This window comes from Equus przewalskii, chromosome 18 (assembly GCF_037783145.1).
Source record: "Equus przewalskii isolate Varuska chromosome 18, EquPr2, whole genome shotgun sequence".
Taxonomy (NCBI): Eukaryota; Metazoa; Chordata; class Mammalia; order Perissodactyla; family Equidae; genus Equus; species Equus przewalskii.
Window position 1 is genome coordinate 23,114,368 of NC_091848.1, and position 12,255 is coordinate 23,126,622.

The following is a 12,255-nucleotide window of genomic DNA, read 5'->3' on the forward strand; positions in this document are numbered from 1 at the left end:
ATTCATGAGACAAATATTTAAAGCACCAATAATATTCCAGGCAATTAATAGAAAATGAAATATAGTATACGTTAGAGGAGAACAGAAAAATACACCTTGCTCCTTACAATAGCACCTAACAATTGGTCAGATGTTTAAAATCTATAAGAAAGAGAGTTTGTACTGGAGAATTGAACAACTGATTAACTCTAAGGAAGATAATTCTTTTATAAATCGATGCATAGTTAAGTTAAACCTGTTACGGAAAAAGTTTTTATCTTTTTTTTATTCTTCAGCCCTCTCTTGCCTAACCTAGGACTTTGCTCCTGCAATTATCCTCTCTTTTCTTCATCATCAGTCTGTCACCTTCTGTTGGATCAAACCAATCACTATACAGACATGCTTTAATATCTCCCATCTTCTAATAAAAACCACAGTTCTTTGACCCACAGACTGCTCTGGCTACATTTTGCTGTGTATCTTTAGAACAAAATTTGACGAAGTTATCGCTTTTTCGCTATTTGTACTTCCTTGCGTCCTCTTCCCCCTTGAATATACTCCTGTGGGGCTTTTGCCCCCAGCAGTCAAATCAAAACCATATTCTTGATCATATATCTATGATCAAAATCATCCAGTGGTTTCTTATCATGGTCACCAGCCGCCTCTACATTGCTAAATCCAAGAGTGTGTCTTAGCCCTTATGCACTTGACCATTGGGCACAGTTTGTAAAGCCTTTCAGCCTCCCACATTGTCTTCTCTTGGCTTCTGTAACTTACTTTGGCTTCCTTACCGACTGTCCCTTTTCACTCTTCTCACCCTCAGAATCAGGGTTTCTCAACCTCTGCACTTATGACATTTTGAGGCAGATAATTTTTTGTTGTGGGGGTTCATCTTAGGAATTGTAGGATATTGAGCAACATGCCTAGCCTCTATCGAGTAGATACCAGTAGCACATATGCATGCACCCCCTCAGATATGACAACCAAAAATGTCTCCAGACCCAGCCAAATGTCCCCTGGGGGAGGCAAAATCACCCCTACTTGAGAACCACTGCCCTGAATGGAGTAGAGGCCTAGGGCTCAGTGCTATGCCATCTTCTTTATCTGTACACAGGGTAAACTCATCCTTCCCATGGCTTAAGTACTGCCTGTATACTGAAAACTCCCAAATTTACATCTCTGCCAGTCTCTCCTCAGGTTCAAGTAACTACATACCTTCTTCGCTTATAAGTCCCATAGGAATCTCAAACTTAATATAACTGAACAGAATTTTTTTATGTCTTCTGCAAACCCATTTCCCTTCCAATCTCCCTATATTAATAAATGAAACACCTTTTACCCAACTGCTCAGGCAAAAGTCTGGGAATCATCCTTGATTGCACTTCTCTCACGGTCCATATGCGGTCACATTCGTTCTAATGTCACACATCTCCTGAATGCTTCCTCTTCTCCCCTCATCCACACAGTCCAAATCATCACCGTCTTTTTCCGGGACCGTAGGAACTGCCTCCTTGCAGCTCCTGCTTCTGTTCTTCCCCTCCTGCTGTCTGTTCTCTACACAACAGCCTGAGTGATCTTTTAAAAATGAGAACTTGATCATATATCTATGATCAAAATCATCCAGGGGTTTCTTCGCATAGTATTAAAAAAATCCCACTATGGTCTCATTCCATCTACCTCTTGAACTGTGTTTCCTACCACCCTCCTTTTTATTCCTCTGCTCCAGCCAAACTCATTTTCTTGTTCCTTGAACAGACCAGTTTGTTCCTGTTTTAGCGCCTCTGCACTTGCTGCTTTGCTGCCTGGATGCTTTTCTCTCACATGGTCGTATGACTGACTCCTTGTTCATCCATGTCTGCTGAAATGTCACTGGCTCAAGTACTCCTTTCTAGCCTGCTCCAGTAAAATGCCATATCCCTCATTTTCCATCACTTCCTGACCCCTTACTTACATTTATTTTTCCTCATAGCACTAATAGCTACCGGAAAGTATATATTTTTAGGTTTATTTATTTATTATCTGTCGCCTCTACTATGTGTAAGTTCCATGAGATCAAGAACTTTATCTTATCACTGCTTTATCCCCAAGGCCTGGAATGGTACTTGGCAAATAATAAATGCTCAATTACTATTTGTTGAGTGTACAAATGAATAATGAATCATCCTTTTTAATTCAAAATATAAGTTTGGCTTTATTAGGTAATTAGGTAACAAATTCAGTTAGAAGAAATGATCCAGAAAACAGATAGATTGTGATATAAAGTGTTTTGAATGTCCGTCTCTTCTGAGCAGGGGCAGATCCAGGTTTAGTAGTCTAAACCTCAAACATTTTGGCAGGCCCTCTTTAAGGGAAAAAACCTACAACGAGAAATACTAATTTAAATGAAAGTGACTGTGAGTGACATAAATAGGTCCCACTTAACCCAAGCCAATGTGATAAGCCCAACTCAACTTCTCTTTAGCCAGATCCCCAAAATGCCCCCTGCCACTCGTTTCATCACCACCTAACTCAGGGGGAAGTCAGAATGGAAAGAGAGAGCAGTCTTAACTGACTGACTGTGGTTGAAATACATTACTTTTGCCAATTTTATCAAAAAAAAAAAAAGAAAAAGACCATGTGAATGTGTTTCTGCAGCTCTCTCTAGGGCATTGAATCTAAGAGGGAGCCCTAAATCCTGCTCTGCTTCTTAGGAAGATACCACGTAGCTTGCTCCAATCTGGGCCCCGTAAAACCAGTTACTGAGGATAGATGTGTGTGGTCGTTACCACTTCCAGGCACAGGTTCTCTGGCTGTCCTCGTAGCCTTGAAAGAGGAGACTGACACTCCTCCAAGAGCTGAGTTGAGTGAGACCCACTGATTTTCAGTATTTCCAGGTCATTTCTAGAGGTCATAAAAGCAAGAAAATAAGGAGAGGTTCAATATGACTTTTCCATTCTTTTCCTCTTCACAAATAAACTGATATTTTATTGTTGATGATTATTATTATTGATTGATTGCTTATTACATACTAGGCACTCTATCCTTTTTGCATACTCTAATTCTTATAGAAACGTATAAGGTTTCTCCCCATTTTACAAATGAAAGATGTGAAGGAAAGAGGTTAATTAATTTGCCAAATAAATGCTAATTGTTAGAAATCTATAATTAAAAAACAGATCCTTTTAAATAATTTTGTTAAACTGATGGTAAGGACTGTGACTACTTTGTAAACTAAATTAACGTAAACTTTTAGTTGTGTTCTTATTTGTGGGAATTAAATCCTGACATTCTTTGGGAATGGATTCTGCATTTTTAATAAACCTTAGTAAGTTTTGGCTATAAAGCCCAGGGGAATACTTTCTGACTGGCATTAACTGCATTTTTACATGGAGTCCTTCGAGGAGTAATTCCATTGACCATTATCTTTCCTTTCAGGTATTGGTTTTGTGTGTAAATTTTTTTCCTGCTCTGCCTACTCTGTGTCCAAAAATACAGTGGCAGGTGATCTGCTGTAACTTCTGGTTGGAATGGTTTCAGAAAATAAATGTGATTGAACAGTTTTGTTATTTTTACTATGTGACAGGAATAAAGCAATCACTAACAGCTAAGAACATTCTAACTAAAACACAGTGTGCCACACAATTCCTAACCCATCTTTGGCTTTCCAGTCTGATGTTGTTACCCGAAGGGTCATTGTACATAATAATAATAAACATAATAATGCTTTCTGGTGTTTCTTCTCATACTCCTTTAACTTTACTAATCTAGTCACAGAGTTCAGATATAACTGGCTTAAATAACGCAAGTGACTTTTTGTAAAGACTGAAGGTACTTTTTGCTTTACGTCTGGTTTAGCATCCTGTTAACACGTAATGCAATAATAGTTTTTTCTTTTTTTTAGATGTTTGGAAACTGGACATTTGGCACCTTAGTCTTCACAGTCATGGTTATTACAGTCACAGTAAAGGTATGGTACAGAAATTAGGAACATTGGACACATTTTGTGTCTGTATAATTTGTAGTTAATTTTCTTCATTTCTTTAACCATAAATAGATATTTTTCCCCTTTTCACTCATGAATAGTTTCACTGATTGCTATTTTAATAATTTTAATTTTTGTCAAAAAAGCCTTTTTTAAGTTCATTGTTTTGGAAAGCCTCAGCTGATTTTTATGGTCACATAAAGGTTAGCCCCACAATACTCATCTCTGAAATTTTGCTTGTCTGTATGTAATGCAAGACAACACTAGTTGTTTTAGGCCTTGGAGTTGAGAATAAAGTACTCATGGAATTTCAATGCTGCTTTCTCACAGAAGAAAAATATTGTAAACTTGAAATTGTTCAATTTCATACTAGAATTCATTAATATTTATCTTCTGAGGAACTTTGCCGTAGGAACTTTAGTTACTTTTAATTAATACATTTTATTCTTGAGTTTTATCTGAAGTTAAAGATGTATTATTTTATATTAAGAATTTTTTAATTTTTTTTTTTTCAGATGGCTTTGGAAACTCATTTTTGGACTTGGGTCAACCATCTTGTTACCTGGGGATCTATTATATTCTATTTTGTATTTTCTTTGTTTTATGGAGGGATTCTCTGGTGAGTGACTATATTGTATTTTAATTATATTGATTCTACTGTAATAAAAATTTATTGTGATAGATTATATAATGAACAAATTCTGCTCAGAATAGTTGAGACTCTATCTTGATGATGAATTTACTTCTTTCAGTTGATCTTACTAGTAAGGAGAAAAAAGAAACTAAGAGTTACTAAATACCTACTATGTTCTAGGTGTCTTACCTAAGATACTACGTTGATTCATCACAATAATCTTACTATCCCCATTTTTTCTGTATGGAAACTGAGCCCCAAAGTCACAAAGATTAAAACGTAACAAAGCTAGGATTTAAACCCTAATTGTTTTACTCCACAATTAATGTTCTTTACACCAGCCATACTACCTCTAAATTATTTATTAATATATGTAATAAAATAAATCACATAGAACCATTAAATTTTCATGAATGAATTAACTTCTCTCTCAAAAATAAATAGTATACTTTATCTTCATTGGTAAAATCAGATATTCAGCTACTATGATAGATTAAAAATTAATACCTCTCCTAAGATTCTTTGGTAAGTGATAGACAACTAAAGTCTCTCATTTGGAGAATTTATATTACATTTACCTGCTGTGCCTTTAATTCCTGTATCAGGCAAAAAAATTACAGAAGGCAGGCAAAAAAACTTGGATTAGCTAAATATTAATTTCCGTTTAAGATCATAAAAGGATACTCGTGAATATAATTTGTCGTGTTTGTTTTCACTCCACTTTATCTCTACCTTTCTTTTTGTGTTTCCCCATATTCTTTTGAAATGATAGATACAAAAACCCAAAAAGTGCCCTGACAATACCTACTACTATGTAGAACTAGTATTTGTGAATACATTTATTTTAAAATACATTTAGAGAGAAAAGGCTTTAGGTAGAGCTTTTCAACCTACGATTTGCGTAATCAGGCTTTTACTTGCTTAGTAGAAAATATTTTGTTACATACTTTTTCTTGCTTTTCTTGGTCTCTTAGGTCTGTATTACCACTAAGATAGAGTTATTTAGTCAACTACTTGCCACTTTCCTAATAATAAAAACTGTGGTTGTCATTGAAAGTGATTAAATTGGATTTTATTTTTAACAATAAAGTCTGTTTTGTTTTATTAGTTATTAACTTCACAAAATTATACTGATTCCAAACCTTGAACATTTTTCTGGAGTATTCTTAGAAATGGTAATGTTCAAATATAGTGAGTTCACATGATGTCTTGATTAAGAAACTGTTTTGTCAGTTTCTACTTTTATTAAGCCCATGTTTTTCTTTGCAGGCCATTTTTGAGCTCCCAAAATATGTACTTTGTATTTATTCAGCTCCTATCAAGTGGTTCTGCTTGGTTTGCCATAATCCTCATGGTTGTTACTTGTCTATTTCTTGATATTGTGAAGAAAGTATTTGACCGACTGCTCCATCCTACAAATACTGAAAAGGCACAGGTAACCACTTTTTATATACAATATCTTTTTATTTAGGGATCTTTAAAGATGCATAGCTGTCACTGTAATTTACTTATCTCAGAAAATAGGAAATTATCCATTCCTGTATCAAGTATTTTACAATATAAAATTGTTAAATGTGATATTTTTTAAGTTGTTTCTTATTGTTTCTACTAATTTTATGACTGCTGACAAATTATAATTTTTTTACTTACATTGTGTTATTAGCAGAACTGCAGATTTTTAATATAAAACTATCAAGTTATGTCCCTATTATAACAGTAAATATGTTTTAAATAATATTATCACAGTATTCTATCAGCTATATATATAATTGGGATATATATCCATGTCTTTAGAAACATTAGAATCAGAGTAATACTTTTTCAGGTTATATTGTTTTCAATAAAAGAGTATGAAATAAGTTGGTTAAATAATTTTCACAGAATGGATTTTTATAAAATATATTCTCACTAAACACATTAATAAATATTGAAGTACAGCAAATATTAGCAGTATGTTACATAGTTTTTAAGAATATATCTCTTAGGGCCTGATAATTGTCAGTCTAAAACTTAGTTCTACCACTGGGTAGCTTGTAACTTTACGTCTCAGTTTCCACATGGATAAAATTATGATAGAAATGTCTATTTTGTGCCTTCATAATGAGATTTAAATGAAATAATGTTCAAACACATACTAGATGCTCAAGAAATGATAGCTGTTTAGTTGAATGTGCCTTTTTTATATATTTGACCTGGACATGAGCTAGAAATCTATCTTAATTTGTCCTATTAACTATAGCATAGCATAGCATTGAATACCTGTCCTCAAGAATACGTTCTAATCGACTTTTATGCCCTGGTAAAAACTGAGTTTATTAATCATTTAGTTCTGCCTAGGTTGAGATTTTTTCCTCATATTTGCTACATGGGAAGCACATTTTATTTAAATTTTGAAATTTTAGTTGCATGTTCTACAAATAGAATATGTTCCCTAAGTATTTAGTGATTTGAGTTAGGCTTCCTAAACAGTGTATTCGTTTTAATTTCAGTTGATCATATCAACATTTCTTTAAGGTTTATTTGCTTTGGTAACTCAATCCTAGCCAATACGCATTTTAACACCATTGAAGCAGCATAGGCCTCTGAAGCCTGAAAAACTTAATGCAAATACTGTTTTAACCATTTATGAAATGTATGTCCTTAATCAAGTCACTTCCCTAAACCTCAATTTCCTTCTCTGTAAAATCATTACTACCTTACGTGACTGGTAGAGATAACAAATATAAAGCACCTAACCCTGGGCCTGTATGTAGTAAGTCCTCAGGAAAAACATAATTATAAGGACAATGAGGATGTTGCTCTGTCATACTGATCTCCCGTGGGCTTGAAAAGATTTGCATAATCTGATTACTCTTTCTGCCTATGCTTATATTTATATTAGTATGGACAAACTTTTCTACTCTGCAATATATTACTTAAATATATATCAAAAAAAGGTCTGCCTATCTGTTTTTTTGATCTTCAGAGATAAATACTTACAGTAAAAGAGTACTATGTTTAATCCATTGTATGGAGAACACCTGTGTCTCTCCCTCTTGGCCTATATAAAATTATATTTCACCAAAATATAGTAATGACATCACTTTAAAAGTTAACTCTTTATAAAAGTAAATAATCAGATTTATTTACATTTATCCTTAGAAATTCTACATTAGGCAGAGCATTTGCAAACTTATGATGCATTTTTGTAGAGATTTCTTAATGATAATAAAAGGTGATACAATTAGTTCTTGTTACCTTTTCTGTAGCCTCTTTTTTAAAGGACTACGTAGGAAATATTTGGTACCTTAAGGTGGACCCTTAGACAAGATAAAGTTAAAAGTACTTTATGTATATTTTGGTTCTTTTACCATAGGTTAAAATTGATTAAAAATGGAATGTGTGGTAAGTCAATCATTTTATCTGTATGTGAAAGCCAATATAATCTCCCCTTTTGCCCCACTAAATTCACCTTTAAATGACTTGACCAGATGTTCCCCTGTGGTCTTATCTAAAGAGAAAATCCCTCCTTCCACTCAGGGATCTTCTAGCCTGCTGGATTTTTGTGTTTTTTTGCTGAAACAGTATATGGACATTCAAAGCCTATATGTGACGTTATTCCTTTGCTACAGGAAGTAATCTTTATTATTTCAGCCTATACTGTCACTTCTGATTTCAAATGATAAAGAAACATTTAGAAAATTGTCAGCTACTTCATTGTTTACCAAAAGTAGCAAGAAAAATCTTATCAAAAGAAGAGTTGTCAGCATTTATTTTAAGCTTTGTTTTTCTGCAGAATGACAATATGATATTAAGAGTGAAGAATACTTTTAATGGCAAAGCCCGCAGCTCTACAAATGTCAGTCATGTATATGTATATGATGTTTCCTGCTGTTGTAGGAACAGATGTCTTTACAAAGCTTGTCCTGTTTCTGTCTCTTAGGTGATGAATACAGCCCACTGACTTGTATGTCCCATCCCTTTTCTGTCCACTTATAGATGTACTCCAACACAGTTGCTTTAAGTGACGAGTTCATCGCACTGCAGCCATTGTCGAGGGCAAGGAATCAGCTGAGCAAAATTAGGTAGAGTAGGAGGAGTAGAACCTCATTAACTCTTCTGCATGCTAAAGGTCAGCTAAACAGTATTCAAAAGATGAGCAGAGGCATGAATTATGAGTGGGGCAATTTTGTTAGCACAGCTGTCTAATTTGACCTTTATTAATATATATGTTAAAACCTAAAACATATATTCATTTCTTCTTCGAGAAGAAAATTCAGCATGATAACAAGACAGAGATCTGTACCTTGTTATATATTTTATACCGTACCTATCTTTCTAGCACAATTCTAATGCTTCTGCTTGTCATGTTATCATATTTAAGAATGCTCCTGCATGTTGAGTAATTTAAGCTACAGAAATTCATCGTAAAATTTAGTTTTAAGTTTCAGTTACTTGCAAGTGAGAGTAGCCCATTTTTTATCTTGCCTTACTCTGTATTGTAAATAGATGTGCGTATTTGTCTTTGTGCACTGTAGCGGCTACTGAAGCATTTCACATCCTTGCTATTGTTTAGTACGTCTATAAATTGAAAAATATATTTTGTATCTTTTATATAGACCTTTATCTCCACAGACAAATCCATTCTGTCAGCTTTCACAAAAAATAACCAGTAGTGTCTTTTGATGAAAGAGAATGAAAGCTTAAATCCTAGGACTTTTGGTATTACGTTACCAAAACTATGTATTAACTTCATCTCCAGTCTGATTTGAAAAGGGAAAGTAGTATAACTAAATTTTTTTAGTTTTGGCACTCTTCAATTTCTCACCCTGTCAGTATCTTGTGAATTCTTAATCATATATATTTTTTAAATTCTTTTTTATTCTCAAGGTTTCTGATCTGTCTGTGTTCACTTGATCAGATGAATGACTTTGACAAAACACTGCTTAAATGACCTCTTATGTAACTCTATGAGTTCATAATTTTGAGCTGTTGTAAAGTTTTACCAGACCTTTCCATTTTAATTATTATTATAGCTTCAAGCTAATATTTTACTTTGAAATATTCTACTTTGAATTACAAAGGTGTAATAATTGTAGATGAATATACAAATGGGTGTTTAAGTGGTAGTCAACTAGATTTCATGTTTAAAACAAGTGGTAGTCAGGAGTGGCCCAGTAATGTAGTGGTTAAGTTTTTGTGCTCCTTTTCGGCAGCCTGGGGTTCACAGGTTCGGATCCCAGGCATGAACCTACACACTGCTCATCAAGTCATATTGTAGTTGGCGTCCCTCATACAAAATAAAGCAAGATTGGCACAAATGTTAGCTCAGGCCCAGTCGTCCTCATTAATAAATAAATAAGTACATACACACATACAACAAACAAATGGTAGTCAACTAAATTTCATGTTTAAAACAAGAACTAAAGTCAAAACAATTTGAAGATTTACTTTCACCTTTGGTTGAGCCAAATATGTATATCACATTTTATCTGTGCCTTTCTGAAAACAGTGGATGTTTATCACATTTTTGAACATCTAATCATTTATCTCTAAGGCAGTAGGAGAGCTCATTATTTGAAAGAACAGTCCGGCAAACTCTTGTCAAGTGAAGATAACTTTCATATTGTGAATAGTCTTAATATTTTTATGAAGTCATATTTTCACATACGTTGGCTTAAATCAAGCCACATTTTTTGAGCAATAACAGACTAAAAAAGAATGAAATAAGGAGATCATAAATTAAAGAGATCCCAGACTCCGTAATAATGTAATAAAGTAGTAAACTTCATGGTCATCTGTGAAAGAACACAATGAGAGCAGAGTATATTGGTCAGGTTGCCTTTGCTGCAAGCCGCTCTTCAATCAGGTTGTATAACAAAAGGAGAAGAGCCCTGTTGGGGAGACAGTTGGCCCGAATGCTAGAGCTGCCCATGGCACTGCTCCCTGTATGTCCTAACCTAATTAGTTTACCTCTCTGAGCCTCCACGTTCTTCACCTATCAAATGATCATTTTACGTACTGTGGACTATTTACTTACTATAAGCATCATAGAAAACCAAAAAGAAGAAATACTATGCTTAGTCAAAGGCCAGGCAGAAATAACAGTGCTTAAATGAGCAGTGAGTGACCACTGAGTGGGCGTTTGCTCATAGCTGCACAAAGAACAAGTGCCCGCCTGCATCTGTCTGCTGATACATGCTGTGAATTTTGAATGCATCTTGTTTTTAAACTGCATTGAACAGTCTTCCTGGGTGTGATCCACAGTAGCTTGTTTACTGTTGTGACAGGAAAATTGTGCAGATACCAAATAGACCTTTCACATCTTTCATCAGGTTAGTATTTCTTAAGAACCATTAATACAAAACTATTAACAACATTCTTTTGAATAAAAGAAAACTTCTTTTGAGTATTTCCCCTTCCCTGTATTATAGGCAAAGCTGTAATAATAAACTATCTGTACATAAACTTATTGTAGTTTTGAAACCAAGGAATTCTACTTTATTTTCTATATATGTAAGAAATTCACTATAGCATTTTTTTCATAGAAATAATTAGTAGTCCTAAAACTGAGAAAACACATAGAAATGAGGAAAAACATGTTTTTATTCGTTGAGGACATTTTTTATAGTTTAAGAAAGGTTAAAATTAGTATGGCTATGAACTACATACTCCTTAGAAGGTCTCTAATACAAATATAGAAAAAGCAAATAATGGAAATTTGTATAAATTAAACTCTCATTAAAAAAACATATTTCAAATTAAGGGTTAAATTAATTTTGTTAAATAAATCAAGTCAATCCAGCACCCCCTTACCCACTGTCTGACATTTGAAAGGCCAAGTGATTGACCCTTCTACTCCCCTGAAGTCCAGTTAGGATAGAGAAGTCTGCTGAAAAGGGGACCTGAGAAGTGTGAAATGGGACATACCTTTGCAACAGGAACCCTACATCTTGATGGCAAGGAATTTAATAGAAGAAATTGAATTTTAGTGAAGAAAACCTGATTTTAATTTAACTTTTTGCAGTGGAATATCATGGCTTTGTTTTGTGTGCTTTGTTGTATAACCCTTAAGAAGCTGCTGTTGGCTCTCTTTTGTGACAGTAAATGAATGTGGTGTTGTGCAAACATTCATTTGTGCCTCACAGATTGTGGGCCCCAACTTGCTGTTTTGATTCTAACCCTATATACCAGTGAGAGTATTGTTCTGTAATCTGAGACTTGTTGCTTTTCTGTCCTTCCAGATGGAAGAAGATAAGGGTTCAGTCAGCTCAGCATATGAATTTGCTGAAAGCAAGCACAGAGGGGAGGACAGTAGGCACCTGCTAGCTGAGGCTTGCAGCCAGCAGGACAGTTCTTGCGTGCACTAGGTAGTACTGCGCTGGACCTTCTGGCACATATCCGCTAAGTTCTCGTTGGGGCATGCTATGGGAGAACTGGCCTGACATTTCAGTTTTTACTTTACTAACTCCTCCTCTGTTTCTCGTATGTTGTTTTTGTTTACTTGTTTTCCTTTTTTGTGATCTTTACATTTTTTTGTATGTCCATCCCTGAAAATTTTATTAAGCCTTCTTTGGAGTTATATTGTTAAATCATATTTCACCTCAAATTCTAACCTAATAAGTTATTCTCACAACCTATTATATTCAAGAAATTATTTCTTTTCACTTCTCCTTTTGAAAATATGTCGTGCTATTTCTAT

The 12,255-nt window shown here is 34.4% G+C and overlaps 1 protein-coding gene across 19 annotated transcripts in view; it reads left to right on the forward strand.

Annotated features, from left to right (window-relative positions):
• The window catches only part of ATP11B (ATPase phospholipid transporting 11B (putative)), a 110,900-nt gene that overhangs the window by 86,131 nt on the left and 12,514 nt on the right, over positions 1–12,255 (forward strand). For 6 of the 19 annotated variants that reach the window (XM_070583216.1, XM_070583218.1, XM_070583214.1 and 3 more), the window contains 3 exons: positions 3,860–3,925; positions 4,456–4,559; positions 5,844–6,009. In XM_070583216.1, coding sequence (XP_070439317.1) covers positions 3,860–3,925; positions 4,456–4,559; positions 5,844–6,009 — 336 coding nt within the window. Of the gene's footprint in view, positions 1–3,859; positions 3,926–4,455; positions 4,560–5,843; positions 6,010–8,552; positions 8,686–11,797; positions 11,924–12,255 lie in introns of all 19 variants that reach the window. The other 13 variants (XR_011529363.1, XR_011529365.1, XR_011529361.1 and 10 more) reach the window with 3 other exon arrangements.